General features: G+C 36.5%; 1 protein-coding gene across 1 annotated transcript in view; it reads left to right on the forward strand.

Annotated features, from left to right (window-relative positions):
* The window catches only part of Camkmt (calmodulin-lysine N-methyltransferase), a 350,451-nt gene that overhangs the window by 18,063 nt on the left and 313,254 nt on the right, over positions 1-19,134 (forward strand). Inside the window, exon 3 of the mRNA XM_013017890.1 lies at positions 6,159-6,223. Coding sequence (XP_012873344.1) covers positions 6,159-6,223 — 65 coding nt within the window. The remainder of the gene's footprint in view (positions 1-6,158; positions 6,224-19,134) is intronic.

Here is a 19,134-nt window from a genome sequence, read left to right on the forward strand (position 1 = left end):
CCCAGGCCCAGAGTTCAGGCCCCACAACCGGACCCCAAAAAAAAAATACTTTCTGCCAGGGAGGGAGGGAGGGAAGGAGGGAGGAAGAGAGAGAGAGAGAGAGAGAGAGAGAGAGAGAGAGAGTGTGTATGTATGTGTAGGCATGCATGAGTGCATATACCCATGCCAGTTCTTGGGCTTGAACTCAGGGCTTGAATGCTATCCTTAGCTTTTTTCCTTAAGGCTGATATTCTGTTACTTGAGCCATACCTCCACTTTTGGCTTTTTGCTGGTTAATTGGAGATGAGCATCTCATGGACTCTTCTGCCTGAGTTGGCTTCAAACCTTGATCCTCAGATCTCAGCCTTCTGAGTAGTTAGGATTATAGGCATGAGCCATTTATGCCTGGTTTTCTACCAGTTATTTGGAAAGAATTTATTATTTGATTTTATAGTTCTGGATATTTAACATTATCACATATATGCCAGTATTTTCTTCCATTTTATATATTACCTTTTCATTTTCTTCATAGTATCTATTGATACATGGAGGTGTCTAACTTAACTATTTTTTCTTTTATGATTTTGGTGTGACATTTAGCTCTTATTTACTTTCATCATGTAGTTTCAATGTCTTGGTACATTTAAGTTTCAAGTTTTTTTCTTTGTCTGCTTTTTTTTTTTAATTGTTAAAAAAAAGGCACCTCTTCTTTTTTTTTTTTTTTCTTGGGGGTCCGATCGTGGGCCTGAACTCTGGGCCTGGGCACTGTCCCTCAGCTCTTCAGCTCAAGGCTAGTGCTCTACCACTTGAGCCACAGGGCCACTTCGGCTTTTTCTGCTTATGTGGTGCTGAGAAATCGAACCCAGGGCCTCATAGGTGCAAGGCAAGTGCTCTACCACTTAGCCACCTTCCCAGCCCTGCACCTCTTCTTATAACCTGTATCTTAGTCTTTGCTCTGCAGACCATTTCTTTTTTTTTTTTAATTTTAATTTTAACTTTTTGTGAACATACTGTACAGAGGGGTTACAATTACATGGGCAGGATAATGAGTACATTTCTTATCAAGCATTGCAGCCTCCTCCTTTGTTTACCCTTCACATCCCTTCCCAGCCTCTCCCCTTCCCCCGGACCAACTTTGTAAAGCTGGTTTTCGACATGACAGCTTGTACTTCTCATTGTTGCAACAGGTCCACCTGTATCCTTAAACGACTTGTTTTTCCCCATCTCCTCCACAAATTATATAGACATCGATTATAGTAACAGCAGGGGTTATACTGTGGGGGAGGGACATACAAAGCAACAAAGAAATAATCTTATAAATCTGTAGACCATTTCTTTGGAAGAAATTCACAGGTTATTAAGTTCTATAATAATTGCTTTAGGTGGCTATGGAAAAAAAATTATTGGCTCTGTGGAGAATATTAGCAATTAAAGTCATGAAAAACACTTTTAAGCTTTGGACTTTGAGAGAAAGATGAAATGAACTTTTATACTTGAAGATATTTTGACAAAAATTTTATTATCCAACAACATTAATTACTAGGACATTAAGTCTGATATATGGATTCACTTTGAAAAAATCCCTTCCTTGTAAGCATTTGTATTTAACTATTGAATCTAGACAGACCATAGGTAAATAGCACACAGATTAAGGGTAGACAAGATCTAATAGAGTTGACAATTGAATAAAGTATTTGACTGATTGGACAAAGAATAATCCCTATGTTTGGGACAAACAAAAGAAAACTTGAAGTAATCAAATTGAATCTTTACCAAACTGCGTTTGTATCAGATTTCCTATAATTAGCACTAATTCTATTGAGGACAGTGGTCATTGACATTCTCTCATGAGATACTATCTTTTATGGTTTCTCAACCCTGATAATGTCATAGATAATTGTTTCTAATTTTTTTCTTTTTTTTTCTTTTTTGGCCAGACCTGGGGCTTGAACTGGGCCTTGGTGTTGTCCCTGAGCTCCTTTGGCTTATGGCTACCCCTCTACCACTTGAGCCACACACAGTGCCACTTCTAGCTTTTTCTGCTTATGTGATGCAGAGGAATCAAACCCAGGGCCTTATGTATGCAAGGCAAGCACTCTACCACTGAGCTACCTTTCCACTTCCAGTTTTTTCTGTGATTAATTGTAGATAAGAGTCTCAGAAACTTTCCTTCCTGGCCTGGCTTTGAACTACAGTCCTCAGATCTCAGCCTCCTGAATAGCTAGGATTATAGGCATGAGCTACTGGCGCCTAGCTTGTTTCCCATTTTTATAATTAGTTTAGGAGTAGGTTCAATGTTTCCCTACCCCTTAACCTTATCCTAGTTTCTGGTGTTTAGGAATAGTTGACATTATGCAAAATGTATGCAGCTTTTTTCTGTTTTTTTTTTTTTTTTTTGGGTTCGGTCATGGGGTCTGAACTCTGGGCCTGAGCACTGTCCCTCAGCTCTTCAGCTCAAGGCTAGCGCTCTACCACTTGAGCCACAGTGCCACTTCCGGTTTTTTGCTTTTTGCTTATGTGGTGCTGAGGAATCGAACCCAGGGCCTCATGCATGCAAGGCAAGCGCTCTACCACTGAGCCAACTTCCCAGCCCGCAGCTTTTTTCTGATATTGCCTCAGATTTAATTTCCAACATGTCATTTGGATTGTATATGCACATATATGTTTGTGCATGTATGTTTGTGTGTGAGAGTAAGAGAGAGACAGAGCAAGAACAAGAGAGAGAATATAAATGTTCATATTAAAATTAGGCCATAAGGTAATTATACTTTTAGAAATTTATCCTAAGGAAATAATCAAAATTGGGCTTATGATATTTCCATAAACATTTTCATTGCAGCAATATATATACTAGTACAAAGCTGGATAAAATGTTAAACCCATCATAAAGTTTTGTGGCACAGTGAGTCTTATATAAAACTATTTGTTATTCATTAAAATCATGTTACAAGAGATTATAATACATTATGAAAAATGAAATTTGCAAAACAGTATGAACAGTGCATTCTCAGTTCTTTATTAAAGGTGTGTATGAACACAGAATAAGACTTGAAGGATAGGTACTAAAATGTTTTGTTATTTTTTATTTTTTTTTTAATTATTTTTTTTTTTGGTCCGGTCGTGGGGCCTGAACTCTGGGCCTGTGCGCTGTCCCTCAGCTCTTCAGCTCAAGGCTAGCCCTCTACCATGAGCCACAGCGCCACTTCCGGCTTTTTTTTTTCTTATGTGGTGCTGAGGAATCGAACTCAGGGCCTCGAGCATGCAAGGCAAGTGCTCTACCACTGAGCCACCTTCCCAGCCCAGTATTGATAATCTTAATAGCTTTGTTTTCCCTTTTAGACGTGAAGTACTTTGTTCTTTTTCTTTTTTTTTTTTTGGTTGGTCGTGGGGCCTGAAAGCTGGGCCTGGATGCTGTCCCTCAACTTTTCAGCTGAAGGCTAGCACTCTACCACTTGAGCGTCAGCCCCACTTCCAGCTTTTTCTGCTTATGTGGTGCTGAGGAATCGAACCCAGGGCCTCATGCATGTAAGGCAAGCACTCCACCACTGAGCCACCTTCCCAGCCCCTTTGTTCTTTTTCTTATCTCAGTATTCATTGTAGTTTTCCATAATACTAATGTAAATAGTCTGATCTTTTCTTAGAATTTTATATACCCAGAGGCAGTGTAGACTCTTTGAGTTGTGAGGAAGGGTTGATTTTGGGTTGGTGATTTTGTTTCTTTGGATAGTGACAATTTTGAGCTAAATGTTGCAAATGATTTTTGCAATTTCAGTTACTAATTTTGTCAGAGAAATGGATCTTTATGATAGTAATACAAAGCTCTCTTTTATCTCTGAAAGGGGTAATACAATTTACAAGTATTCTTTTTTTTTTTTGAGGGGGAGGAGCGTTGTGGAGATCGAACTCAGGGCCTAAGTGCTGTCTCTGAGTCTTTGGGCTCAAGGCTAGCACTCCACCATTTTGAGCCACAGCACCACTTCCACTTTTCTGGTAATTAATTGGAGGTCAGTGTCCTACAAACTTTCCTGCCTGGGCTGGCTTCAAACCTTGATCCTTAGATCTCAGTATCCTGAATAGCTAGGATTACAATATTAGCCGTTGGCGCCCAGCTTATGCGCTTATTATATGTATTGGTTTACTAGGATTGTCAAAATCAAGTACTACAAACAACACAAGTTTATATTTTCATAGTTTAAGGGGCTAGAAGTTTGAGATTAAGAGATCATTGTCAAGTTGGGTTTCTTCTGAGGCCTATTGGATTGCCACCCTATGCTACCTCTTAACGTGGTTATCTTTTTATTTCATTGTCTTCTTTTCTTATAAAGATGCTTGTCATATTGGATTAAAGATCACCCTAATAATCCTATTTTTATTCATTTACTTCTTCAGGAGTCTGTCTCCAAATGGAGAATTCAACATATGAATTGAGGAGGACAATTCAATTCATAACACAAAATATCATTTATAGTAACTTTAATGACAAGCTAATATGGATGGAATGTTTTTAAAATTTATTATTAATGATTATTATACATGATTAAGATATACTAAAGTAGTGCTAAAACTAAATTTTATGAGGGAGAATGTAGAAGATTGTATCACCAAGTTTCATCAATGGAAATGTAACTGAAGCTCCATGAAATCTACGTTAGGTCCATCTCTATTTGAGAAGAATAATTCATCCCACCCTCCCTCTTCTCCCCCTCCCTCTCTTCCTCCTCCTTTTTATTTCTTCCTTCCTCTTTCTCTTTCTCTCTCCCTCCTTCCTTCCCTTCCCTTCCTTTCTTTTTCCCTTTCCCTTCCCCTTCTCCTTTCCCTTTTCTCTTCCCTTCCCTTCCCTTTCCCCTCTCCCTTTCTTCCCCTTCTTCTCCTTCTCCCTCTTCTTCCCCTTCCCTCTCTTTCTTTCTTTCTTGCTTTCTTTCTTTTTCTCTTTCTTTCTCTCTCTCCTTCCCTTTCTCCTTCCTTTTCTCCATCCCTTCCTCCCTCTCTCCTCCTCTTCCCCCTCTCCCTCCCTCTTTCTTTCTTTCTTTCTCTCTCTCTCTATCTCCTCCTCTTTTTTTCCCCTTGCTTTCTGGAGCTTGAACTCAGGGCCTGAGTGCTGTCCTTGAGTTCTTTTGCTTTACCACTTGAGCCACAGCTCCACTTTTTTTGGTGGTTAATTGGCGATAAGAGTCTTATGTTTAGGATGGCTTTGAACCACAATCCTCAGATCTTAGCTTCTGAGTAGCTAGGATTATAGGCATGAGCCACCAGCACTGGGCAAAGAATAATATCTCTCTTAAATATTACTAAATAATCAAATAAACTATTTAAAAGGCTATTAAGTAAAGAGGGATTAGGACTAAAGGAGATAGAATTGATGAGTGAACAAATGGAATACAAATTTTTCCCACTGACATTTAGATTGGCATGGAGACCCAATGTGTAGACGAGGATTGGTAGTTCTTTGTGAATGAGGTTACACTAGAATTGTAACATTACAAATTTCTGTATTATTGAACATGGATCTGGATATTGATTTCTTTTGACTCTTAAGATTCTCTAAGGGCTGGGAAGGTGGCTCAGTGGTAGAGTGCTTGACTCGCATGCATGAGGCCCTGGGTTCGATTCCTTAGCACCACATACACAGAAAAAGCTGGAAGTGGCACTGTGACTCAAGTGGTAGAGCACTAGCCTCGAGCAAAAGCAGCTTAGGGACAGCGTCCAGACCTGGAGTTCAAGCCCCAGGACTGGCAAAAAAGATTCTTTAAGTATAATGTGAATTTCTTTAAAAAAGCTGATCATGAAGGTTAAGAACATACCATTATATAACTGAAACAATACTGAAAAAAATATTGCTTCTTAAAGATGCTGATTATTCATTTAAAATGTCAATTGCATTAAATACACTGAAGGTTATGTTCTGTCTTTTTCTCTTCTCCCTCTAGTGGGCAGAAAATATTTTAAAAACATAAAATAAAAAGGTTTATAAGTGGGGCTGGGAAGGTGGCTCAGCAGTAGAGTGCTTGCCTTGCATGCCTGAGGCCCTGGGTTCGATTCCTCAGCACCATATAAATACACAAAACCAGCAAAAAAAAAAAAAAAGGTTTATAAGTATTGAGTCTATTAGACTGTCTCAGCTTTAAAAAAAACCTATTAGATTTCAGAATCATTAAAGAAAATGCTTTATTCCTTTGTAGGCGAGATAGTGGATCCTTGAATGTTGAAGATGTTCTTACCAGCTTTGACAATACAGGAAATGTCTGTAAGTTATATGATAAAGTTACAGAAATATACTTAATGTTTTCAGTGAACTTAGAGTTTTTATTATTATACTTGCTATGTATATATAATATGGACATACATGCATATATGTATAAATAGCCATGTATATGTATATATGTTTATATATATATAGATAGCCCAAATTGTTATTGTATGTAGATGCAAAATAAGCCTCATATAAGATGCATGCTAAATGGCTATGGCATTTTTTTTTTTTTTTTTGCACTTTGCCGGATTGTGTGTGTGTGTGTGTGTGTGTGTGTGTGTGTGTCAGAAGGAACACTGGTTCTCCAGTACTGTCCCTTTTATTTCTTGTTTTCAATGCTTTCTCAGTTAATCCAATACAAGGTTTCTTTTTTTGCTGTGTTTTGGATGCTTTCTATTTCATTCCCTGATTCTTTGCTCTTTCAATATAGATTAAACCCAGGCCATGTTTTCCATGATGCTAATATATTTTAATACCAGAGTGCTTTTGTTTTATGTAATTTTCCAGTGTTATAGAATTTATTGACTTTTAGCTAAGCTTTTAAAGGGTGACAGATTTCTGTACTGAGGAGATAACTTAAATAATTCTAAAATAATGTCATGTGATGAAAGAAGTCAGCTGAGAATGTCACTGACAAGAGCTGTGTCCTCCTTCATGTTTGTTACATTTGGTACTTATTTTCAGATTTGAATTATTAGTGAAATATGACCATTTAAAATGTAAAATCAGTACTCAAATAACTTGTTTCTAAAGAATATTACAGAACTATCACTACTTAGTGTCCATACTTAACCAACATACTTTATAAAAAGTACTGCTTCATCAAATGCATGCGTGTGCGTAGAAAAGTTGTCCTGTAATTAGCAGACAGTAACTTTGCTCTTATATCCATATTATGGCAAGCTTTTAATCATATAGAAAGGTTGTGTTGTGTCACTAAGACATGATTGTGCTTTTTCTATAAATGTTAAATTAATAAATGTTAAATTTTCTTGAAATATTTAAAGTCTGTTTCTTTTCCATGGACAGTGACAGGTGTACCTTCATGGACAGCAGGTGTGCCTATTTTCTGACAGTTACTGAATTTGAATTCTTTCCCCACTTAGGCATATCTTTTTTTTATCAGAGGGTAGTTTCAGACTGGTCAGAGGATGCTAATGGTAGTTGAGGAAGCATTTAACTAATGTTAAATATCATTAGGTCAGCCCTCTGCGTATGTACTTTTAGAATATTATCCTCAGTTATGAAATGCAGAATTGTTGTTGTTGGTTGTGGGGCTTGAAGTTAGGGCCTAGATACTGTCAGTGAGCTCTTGTGCTTAAGGGCCAGTGCTATACCACTTTGATCCACAGTGCCTTTTCCAGTTTTTGAATAGTTAATTGGAGATAAGAATCTTAAGGGGACTTTTTCTGCTCTGGTTGGTTTCAAACCATGTTCCTTAGATTTTAGCCTCTTAAGTAACTAAGATTACAGGTGTGAGCCATGGGCACCTGGCTCAGAATTTTTGCATCAGAAATACATACTACTCTGACTTAGTGTGAAATAGGCCACTAGCTGGCAGCATTATATAAAATAAACATAATTCCTAAAGTTCTAAACTATTATTTTATACATCTTATCCTCTGTTTTTCTCATTTTCTTCTCCCCAAGTTATGGTTGCACTAACAAACAGGTAAATGGTGTGCTAAAGGTATTTTTTTCACTGCTATCTGTTGTTTGGTAGGAAGGTCTGAAACTTTGGAATGAGATTACCTACATTTAAATCCTAGTTCTGAAGTTCATCATGAATAATTTATATGATCTCTGTTAGTTCCAATTTTCCTCATTTTTTAGAGATTAGGTATGATGCATATCCAATGATGATAGCACACTGCTTTCCTCAGAGTTGATGCTCAATAAACAGATATTATTTATTACTACTGTCTTCATTACAAAATTCTTTAATAATAAAAAGATACCAATAAATATGAATATTTTTGTTTTTATGTATCATATTTTTAAATTAATAAAGATACCGAGTTATTCTGGTATTTTAAAATAAACTTTTTTTTTCTGGTCCTGTGGCATGAACTCTGTACCTGGACAGTGTCCCTGAGCTTCTTTTGCTCAAGGCTAGTACACTACCACTTGAACCACAGCACCACTTCTGGTTTTCTGAAACTCTTATTGGAGATATGAGTCTCACAGACTTCCCTGATCTGGCTGGCTTTGAATTGCGATCCTCAGATCTCAGCTTTCTGACGAGTTAGGATTACAGGCATGAGCCACCGGTGTCTGGCTTAAAATAAACTATTTTGATTATTTGTCATAAAAATTACATAAAATTACCAAATGGTAGTTTATTACAATGCATGTCATAAATGGGGTCTTAATAACAAATATATTGTCAAGTGATAGAATTGCTAATAAAAATAATGTGCATTAAAACATGTTTAGTGTACCCTTTATAATTTACTGTTTTATATTTTAAGTGTACTGATACTTTATTGGCTTTATTGAAAAGGCCTTGGATCAATTTATTATAAATTGTATATATATAAATAAATATTCATGTTAACTTTTTTATAATTATAGGCATCAAGTAGTTGTGGATTGAAAAAGTGATTTTTCACTTGATGTTTTAACAGTTTGATTTTATTGTACTGGTAGTAATGTTAGGTTGAGTTTATGACTACATAACCCAGCAGAGGGCACCATAATCATAATTCTGTCTCAGTACCATGTAGTTGGAATAAATAACTTGAACAATGATTGTCAGTTTTCACAATAACACACGTAAGGATGTGTTTACAGGTTTTGATTTGATTTGTTTCTCATATAATTAATTGATTCATCAGTTCATTAATAACACATTTTTTTCCTTGCCTGATTTTTTTTGTTGTTCAGTTTGAATTTTGTTTTTGTTTGAACTGTTAGTTTAAAGAAATGATTTTTTTTTTTTTAAGGCTGACAGACTGGAAATCACGTATAGAAATGTCAGTTTATATATTACTCTCATTACAGTATGGATATTTAAAATGAGGATTCTAATAGTGTAAGAAAACAATAGATATTTAGTTTAGGATTTTTTTCTTTTCTTTTTGGTCATTGGGTTGAACTCAGAGCCTGAGTGCTGTTCCTGATCTTTTCTGCTCAAGGTTAGTGCTCCATCACAGCTCCATTTCTGGTTTTCTGGTAAGTGAACATAAGAATCGTACAGACTTTCCTGCCAGAGATGGCTTCGAACCACGATCCTCAGATCTCAGTCTCCTGAGTAGCTAGGATTAAGCATAAGCCACCAGTGCCTGGCAGCAAAAATATCTTTTGTAGGCTGATACTACTTCTTTTTAGTTAAAAAGATAAAGCATTTTAGAGTCACAGAAACTTGATGCTTGTATCTAATAATACATATTGTATTCATGGTTTAGTAGAATAATGTATATCAAATTTAGAAATCAGGTAATAATTCTATGGAGGGTAGATTTTCAAAAGAAAGGATCAGTCTCACTTTTAGATTATATCATCCTTCACCAAATAATCATCTTAATTTATCACTTTTTTCTCAATTGTGGGTCTTGAACTCAGGGCCTGGGTGCTATCTCTGAGCTTTTTTTTTCTGAAGGCTAGCACTCTACCACTTGGAGCCACAGTGCTATTTCTGGTTTTCTGGTGGTTAATTGGAAATAAGAGTCTTATGGACTTTTCTGCCTGATCTGGCTTCAAACCATGATCCTCAGATCTCAGCCTCCTGAATATCTGGCATTGTACGTGTGAGCCACTGGCACCTAGAATCTCCTTAATTTATATTGGAAAATGAAAAGAAAGCAACCCTAAAATCTCTAGTATTTCCCAATGTATTGGTAAAGAAAATATTCTTTTTTTTTTTTTTCCTTTTTGTGTGTGCAGGTCCTGGGGCCTTCAACTCAGGGACTGGGCACTGCCCCTGAGCTGCTTTGGCTCATGGCTAGTGTTCAACCATTGAGCCACATTGCTATTTCTGGCCTTTTCTGAGTAACTTTTTGGCAATAAGAGTCTCATGGGGACCTTTCTGCTTGGCTAGCTTTGAGCTGCTATCCTCAGACCATCCTGTTTGGGATGATTACAGGTGTGAGCCCCTGGTGCATGGCAGAAAATATTCTTTATGTTTACTTATTTTAAAATAAGTATTGTTTAAAAAAATCTGGCCTTCAAAATTATTTACATTTATTTTTTATTTATTTTTCTGGGGTCCGGTCATGGAGCCTGAACTCTGGGCCTGGGCGCTGTCCCTCAGCTCTTCAGCTCAACTCAAGGCTAGCTCTCTACTACTTGAGCCACAGCGCCACTTCCGGCTTTTTTCTTTTTGTTTATGTGGTGCTGAGAGATCGAACCCAGGGCCTCGGGCATGCAAGGCAAGCGCTCTACCACTGAGCCACTTTCCCAGCCCCTAAATGTATGGTTTTTTTTTTTTTTTTTTGGGTCCGGTTGTGGGGCCTGAACTCTGGGCCTGGGCACTGTCCCTCAGCTCTTCAGCTCAAGGCTAGCGCTCTACCACTTGAGCCACAGCGACACTCCGGCTTTTTTTTTCTGCTTATGTGGTACTGAGGAATTGAACCCAGGGTTTCATGCATGCAAGGCAAGCGCTCTACCACTGAGCCACCTTCCCAGCCCCCAAAATTATTTACATTTTGAGATATCCTTTTACTGCTTGACTTTTTTTTCCAATGTTTTAAAAAGTGAATTTCATGTAGAAGGAATTATTTCTGTGTAATGACCTACTACCTTGTAGTATGTGACCCTAACCTTATTTTTGTGTGTTTTATTTTGTGGAAAACAAGCTGTTTTGAAAATGAGTTTCTTCTTTTGCTTACGTGCATTTCATTTGGTTTACACTTCTTGGTATCTTTCTAAGATATCAAAGCTCTCTGCAGAGAGGATATACCAGCAATTGATTCATCATGCCTAGAAAGAGATGCCATCAAGTTACCTAGGGAAAAGTATAAAATATCCTTTACCTTGGTTAAGGAGCTACTTCTGCATTTCATTTGACTGACATGTTTCTAGAAACCTTGGCTAAAAAGGAAGTTCTCTGTTTGTGAGCATTACAGTAGATGTCTTGCTAGGTTTTCCTCCATGGACAACTTCTCTTTTCCAGCCAGTTTCCTCTTTCCTCGCCACTAATCAAGAAGTATCACCATACTACATATCTCCTCCAAAGTCATTTTCTCTTTTTTCCAAAGTTGTCTCTTAAACTGAATTTCTAGCAATGTGAAGGTTTGTGGACAAACCTTAGTTGATGCAAATTTGGATAGCATAGTATCTAAGTATAAGGTATTTATAAAATCGTATTTGTTTTTGGCCATGCTTCATGTGTACAGTTTCACAGCATGATATCTTTGATAGCATGGACAATGGACAGATGGGACAATACTCAAAATTGTGTGTAAGCCTTTAAAGGCTTGGAAGTCAGTTGTTATACATCATTGCAATAAGTTGGTGTGAATAAGAATTCCTGCTAATTAGGTAGCTTAAATTTGTGGAATATATTGGTAATATACCTCTTGTTTCAAAATACCTCTTCCTCCTGACTGAATTATTTGACAGACCTTGGTTATTTGTGTCTTATGGTTTCTGAACAAATTTGTTAGTGTCACTGCCTTATACAAGAATACTCACACTTCTCTCTTCATTTGAGCCAGTCCTTTTAAATTATTTTTTCACTTTGGCTCCCTTTTTTTTTGCCAGTTGTGGCAACTGAACTCTGGGCCTGGGCACTGTCCCTCAGCTCTTCAGCTCAAGGCTAGCGCTCTACCAATTGAGCCACAGCGCCACTTCCAACTTTTTCTGCTTATGTGGTTCTGAGGAATTGAACCCAGGGCCTCATGGACACAAGGCAAGAACTCTACCACTGAGCTGCCTTCCCAGCCCACTTTGGCTACTTTTTAAATAAGGTTTTGTATTTTACTCTCAGACTGCCTTGGATGGTGATCATCCTATTTGTATTTCCCATGTAGTTGGAGTAACACGCGCATGCCACCATGCCCAGCTTTTTTTTTTTTTTTAATTGTTTGAGATGAAGTCATGAAAACTTTTTCTTCCAGGCTAGCCTTGAACTGTGATACTTATTCCTTATCTCTGTCTTTTGAGTAGTAGAATTACTGGCCTGATCTGGTATGTCTTGTATGGTGTTAAATGTGACAATGGTAATTTTTTTTCCTAGTGAATCCTGGACTTTTTAAATTGTTTCTTGTGCTGATCCTGGAACTTGAACTCAGTGCTTTACACTCTTGCTTAGCTTTTGCATTCAAGCTGGCATTCTACCACTTGAGACAAACTTGCAGTGCCAGGTTTTTGCTGATTAATTGGGGATAAGTCTCATTGGACTTTTTTGCCCGGGTTGGCTTCAAACATTGGTATGCATATCTCAGCATCTTGAATAGTTAGGATTACAGGTGCAAGCCACCAGTACACATCTGGACTTTCTTTCTTTCTTTCCTTTTTCTTTTTTGGTTGTAGAGCTTAAACTCTGGGCCTGGACACTGTCCTGGAGCTCTTCAGCTCAAGGCTAGTGCTCTACAACTTTGAGCCACAGCACCACTTTTGGATTTCTGGTGGTTAATTGGAGATAAGAATCTCATGGACTTTTCCTGCTGGAGCTGGCTTTGAACCATGATCTCAGATCTCAGCCTCCTGAGTAGCTAGGATTACAGACATGAGCCACTAGCACCTGCCTACCTGGACTTTTAATACACACATCTCTAGTCCTTGCTTTTATATCCTTGATATTTGTATGATAGCAGGACCTGTTTTGTGATATATCCAAAACTTATCTCTTAGGGCTAGTAATCAAGTATTACTGAAGGAAAGATCCTTATGAAAATGAAAATATATTAGCTTTTCTGTATATTTAAGAAATCACAAGGTAAAAGTCTATAAGGCAATATAGACCAAATTTTTGATTTTCTATTTTATTCATACTATATTTTTTAGGGTGTACAATACAGATAAAACTGTCAAAATCTTCAAGAATACCAACTTAAATTTAGAAACACTTTACTCAATTAAATAAAGGTATGTGTGTTTGAATAAATAATGCATCTATCTATATAGAGAATATGCATATATTAATAATGTATTATGTATCTGTTTATATATATACTTTAAAATCTATATATAATTATGCTTTCGTTTCTGTGTACCTATCACATATATATTTTAGTGAAATAGTTTAATTAGACAATAAGAAAATTTAGGCCTGTAGCTTAGCTTTATTGCTCTTTTTTTTTTTGCCGTTCCTGGGGCTTGAATTCAGGGCCTGGACACTGTTCTTGAGCCTCTTTGTGCTCAAGGCTAGTACTCTACCACTGTGAGCTACAGTGCCACTTCTGGTTTTTGATTGGTTAATTAGAGATAATAGACTCATGGGGACTGGTTTTTGATTGGTTAATTATAGATAATAGACTCATGGGGACTTTTCTGCCTGGGCTGGCTTTGAACCATGATCCTCAGATCTCTAAGATTACAGGTGTAAGCTACTGGCACCTGGCAAAATTTAGGTTTTTAACTATGCTACTTATTGGTCATATAATCATTAGTAAGTCTTTGAACAGATTGTAACTTCTTAGGCAAAATTGAATAAAAAATTACTTTGTAATATAGTATGAGCATAATATTAGGTAGTGTAAAAGCATTGCTAACTGTAAATAATATTGTATTTTTGAGTACTAATATTAATGTCAAATGCCTCATTTTTTAGCTTTTTCATTGTCTTTGATATTAAAAAATCACTAGGTAGGAAGTATTGATATGCACCATCTTGTCTAATGCTTTACATTATTTTGTTATGTGAAAACACATTGTAAAGTTAAACATCTAAAACAATATGGCATTAATGTAGAACTAGTATGTATGTCTTGGTATAAATGTTATAGAATAGAGGGTTTATATGTGATTTATGATATCAAGATGGAATTTCAGTGAGAGGATGGGATAGGTATTTTTTCAATCAATAAGTTTAAGAGGATTACCTAAGTATAAAAATTATATACTGACTCCTTTCTCTTTATAATATACTAAACATAGGTTAAAATCTATTAAATATTTAATTAACAGTTATAATAATCCTAGATATTTCTGATTATTATTTTCACTATATTGAAATGAAGCTCTTTTAAGTATAATCCAAACCCCATTAATTTAAAGATTTCTAGATTGATTAAATAATTAAAGATACTTTATTCAAAAAGCAGCATCAAGAAAGTTGCAACACAAACTGGTAATTATTATTTATAATATATAGACAAAGATGCATTCTCTTTATTGTATTTAAAAACATTTACAAATCAATAACAAAAAAGGCAGGTAATCTGCAAATCTGTGCGAAAAAGATTGCCAAAAGTTAGTGACATTTCACAAATGAAATATTAATGCTCTACAAATAATATTGCTTATTTTAGTTCATTAAAGAAATATAAAAGATGAGAGAAGAGTGATATTCAGCGAATTGTAGAAAGTGAATTCTGTTTGGTCAGAGATAGTCTGGGAGTATCTTTCATAATTTTAAGGATCTGTAGTATTGGACTAGTAATTCTCTTTCTAAAAAGTGAAATCATTATATGAAATTATTTGTAGAGATTCATATTCATTGCAGAACAATTATATAAACATTTAATATTATATGACTAGTTAATATGGATAATATAGGTAATGGAATATTAAAGCTGTGTAAGTTCTATAATACATAGTAGGTTAAAATCAGTTCAGTAATGTGAAGGTATTTGTGTAAAATATATACATCTATTAAGTATGTGAGCTGCTATGGTTTATGTGTACATTGTATCTCAATGCTCAGTGTTTTGTTCGATTTTGAGCTATTTGCTTTTTTTTGTTGTTGTTGGTTGAGGGGATTGAGGGGCTTGGGTGTTGTCCCTGTGTTCTTCAGCTCAAGGCTAGTGCTCTACCGCTTGAGCCACAGCACCGCTTCCGGTTTTCTAATGCTTTATTGGAGATAAAGACTCTCACGGCTTTTTCTGCCCGGGCAGGCTTTGAACCATGATCCTCAGATCTCAGTCTCCTGAGTAGCTAGGATTTCAGGCATAAGCCACTGGTGCCCAGCTGCATTTTCTTTTTTTTTTTTTTAATACTTCTCAGTATTTGATATTCTTATGGTATGTATTATTGTTATACTAGAAAAGTATAAAATAAAAATATCTGGAAATACGTCATCTCTCTCTCTGTCTCTCTTTCTTTGTCTGACTGACTGTCTCTGTCTGTCTCTCTCGAGTTTGAACTCAGGGTTTTGCACTTTCTAGGCAGATATTCTGTCACTTGCACTATAACCCTAGCCTTTTTTTTTTTTTTTTTTTTACGTAGGGTCTTAAATTACTTTTTTTTTTTTCCTATTTTTTTGGGGGGGGTGGGTCTCTGGCTGACTTTGGTCTGAGATCCTCCTATACAAGACCTGCAATATAGCCTAGATTACAGGTGTGAGCCATTGTACCAGGCTTAAAAGAGTACTATTTAACTCCTCAAATTTTTCACTGAAAGCTGTAATAAGGTCTCAAATTGCTTAGGATAGCACCATGGAATAAAGAGGTCAGAATACAGAAAAATTATTATTGTTATTATTATTATTTTAAATACTGTAGTGCTTTTCTCTTAGTCATTCACAGCATGTTAGGTGTTAATGTACTGATCTCTAATATACTTATAAGAAATAAGAGAATTAATCATTTTAGTCTTATATTAGGTTTTTAGCATTCAAAGAATGTAAAATTAGTCAGTGGCAGAGTGTTGAGTTTGGATGTAAATTCTGTTAGAACTGAAATCTGTAGGCAGGCAAGGTGGTACAGGATAGAGAGACAGAATAGACAGAATAGAGAGACAGGAAAGTCAAGTTTCAGGCTAGCCTTGAGCTATATAATAAGACCCTGGCAACTCTTCCTCACCAATAACAATTTTTCAAAAAGTATATACTTTTTGTCAATACTTTCTGTATTTAGGATGTATTTAAGCAATCAACAGCCTTGAAATTGGAGAGGATCCCAGAGCCATTGGGGAGCTGGTGGTATGAAGTACTGGCACTAGGTTTGTCTCTTGGTCTCTTTTTGTAGTCATCATATATACATTGTCTTTGATCCCAGTCTATTAGAGAAGACGAGCAGACAGTTGTTTCCTGAGCTCTGACTTTGTAGATTCATAGTTGCCAGGGCAATTTTTTTCTTTTGGCTCAGTGTTGGGTAAGCATGCCCCTAAGCCATACCCAAGGTCTTTAACATTTATTCATCAGGGAAGGAACATTTAGAAGATGTCTTTTAAATGTTTTCTTTTTTTTAACATTTTTATTTGAAATAAGATATCAGGGAATTAGAGTGATTCTCTTTGATAATGGAACATGTTGCTATTGTGGGGAAAAAAAAAAAACCTTGAAATCTTACACTCCTTTATAGATTCATAGGCTTTAATCAGTGCAGCGGTACTGAATGGTAGCTACTGTCTTTGCCTAAACCTGTTAGGTACTTTTTTCTAAATGTCAAAAAGATATATCTAAGAATTTAGGCCCTTCCCACATTATAGCAGAGGATATGCCAAACAACTCCACCTCCCCCAGCAAAGCATGAAGTAGTAATCCTTCCTTTACCTTCTTTTGAATAGCTACCATTACTTTGGATGTATCCCTTACAATATTAATTAAGAACTTTGAAAATATCCTAGTAAAGAATGAACTTCTTCAGGGAGTAAAGAGACTTTTCAGACCAAGGTAACTTGCCTAAAGGTTTAGTAAGTGGTCACTTAGGAATTCAGAACTATTTCACTGTATTTCTTGAAGGTTCCATTTCTACAAAATGGTGAGAAATAAATTTTTAAAAGTTTATGATGAGGATTGAAAACTAAAAGTGGTAACTTGGAGGGCTAGAAAAGAACTTTGGCAAATGGAAAAGAATTGTGTGCAGCAGATTGTGTCTCAGAGGAGTTTGATTAAAGGTCACTGGAAAATGGGCTCTCTAGGGTTTTTGAAAGGTAGCTGACAGTCTAATGGACCTGGGATTTGGGGAGTAAGGATAGTGGAAAAAGAATGCATTTTCTTTGAATAGTTTTAAAGCGAATGTAACTTTTGTTTTATTTCAGTTTTTTTCCCTTGAGAAGTACTGCTTTTATGACAATACTACAATAGTGATTGTGATTTGTGTTTTTACATAGCTTTTTTCTCTAAGGTACTTCTCAAGCTTATGGCCATAGTGATATTTTAAAATTGCTTACATAAACATGTCACACAAAGAGCGCAACTAAAAGGATATTCTCGTCTTTAGCAAAGTTGTTTTGATTGTAGATAGCCTTTCCTTACAGCATTGATGTGGATATTTGGACATTTGTATGGCCCATGTGTATTGAATTATTCTTATGAATGCTTAATGTGAGCAAAGTATCTGATATTTGAATGAATTTTAGTGTTTGTGTTACAGGCGCCTTATCTTTTTTATATTCTTTCTTGTTATCCTTCAGTCTCTACTCCCAGTCCTGGATCTGGATTTCTGTTATGTATGAAGGAGGTAGGAGGGAGTCCAGAAAACTTTCATCCTATCTGTGTGTGTTAGTCTGAAAATGGGGATAAATTTGTGTATGTATTTTGTATGTGTTCTACATACTGGTCATCTGTTTCTTTGCGGGGTCATTGCTGCAGATGAAGTCTTTGCCCTTCTAGGTTGTTGAAATTTTCTAGTAGTCTCTGATATCACTTAAGTTCTAGGTGAAAGATTTGGTGGGACTCAGACTTGCAACACATATGTAAACATACATAGTTTTCTTACCCTACCCTCTGGCTTAATAAAAAGGGAAGTTAGAATAAAAAAGAAGTAGAGGAGAGAGGAAAAGATAGATTTTTATCACCCATTTTGATCTTTAAGTCTGACAGATTTGTAGTTTGTATTGTGTAATTTAGTGCTCAGTTAATATGTTAATTATTTGTTCATCTTTTTTTTTTGTCCCTAAATGACAATTCACCCCCTTGATTGCAGACTGTGTTTTATATTCTTGCAGTATTTATAAGATCTGTTGTTCAATTTCAGAGGGTATAAAAATCCATTCAACAACAGTACTTTCAAGTTACTTGAATATTTTATCTCTTTGTGACATGAAAAGTTTTTTTTTGAGGTGCTGAGGTTTAAATTCAAATCTTTCTGCTTATTTGGCTTGCTCACTTGAGCTAGTACTCTTATCACTTGATGTATGCTTCCAGCCTGGCTTTTTATGGGCTATTTTGAAGCTGATGTCTATCTGCCTTAGAACCTCCTGGAATCATGATACTCAGCATCTGAGTAGCTAGGATTACAGACATGAGCCACCAACACAGAAAGCAACACACACTTTAGAATTTATTTTTATCATTTCTCTCTTCCCTTGTCTCTTTCACTTCCATTGCCATCTCACATTGCTTCTGATTTGGTGTATCTTTTTGTTGTTGTTGGTTGTGGAGCTTGAACTCTGGGCCTGTGCACTGTCCCTCAGCTCTTCAGCTCAAGGCTGGTGCTATACCACTTGAGCCACAGCACCACTTCTAGTTTTCTGAGTGGTTTATTGGAGATAAGAGTCTCATGGCCTTTCCAGCCCTGGCTGGTTTTGAACTGCGATCCTCAAATCTCAGCTCCTGAGTAGCTGGGATTACAGGTGTGAGCCACCGATTACAGGTGTGAGCCACCGGCTCCTGGCTCTGTGTATCTTAATACAAAACCCTCAGCAGACAATTCCTTTTCCTTCCTCCCTCCCTCCCTCCTTTCCTCCCTCTCTCCCTTCTTCCTTCCTTCTTTCTCTTCCTTCCTCTTTCCTTCTCTGCTTCTTTCTCTCCTTCCTTTAGTACTAGAATTTGAGTTCATAGCCTAGTGCTTGCAAGCACTCTACCACGTAGATCCTGTATTTCCTTTTACTTTTTTAGATAGTTTTTTCTTTCCTTT

This window comes from Dipodomys ordii, unplaced genomic scaffold (genome assembly GCF_000151885.1).
Source record: "Dipodomys ordii isolate 6190 unplaced genomic scaffold, Dord_2.0 Scaffold37, whole genome shotgun sequence".
Taxonomy (NCBI): Eukaryota; Metazoa; Chordata; class Mammalia; order Rodentia; family Heteromyidae; genus Dipodomys; species Dipodomys ordii.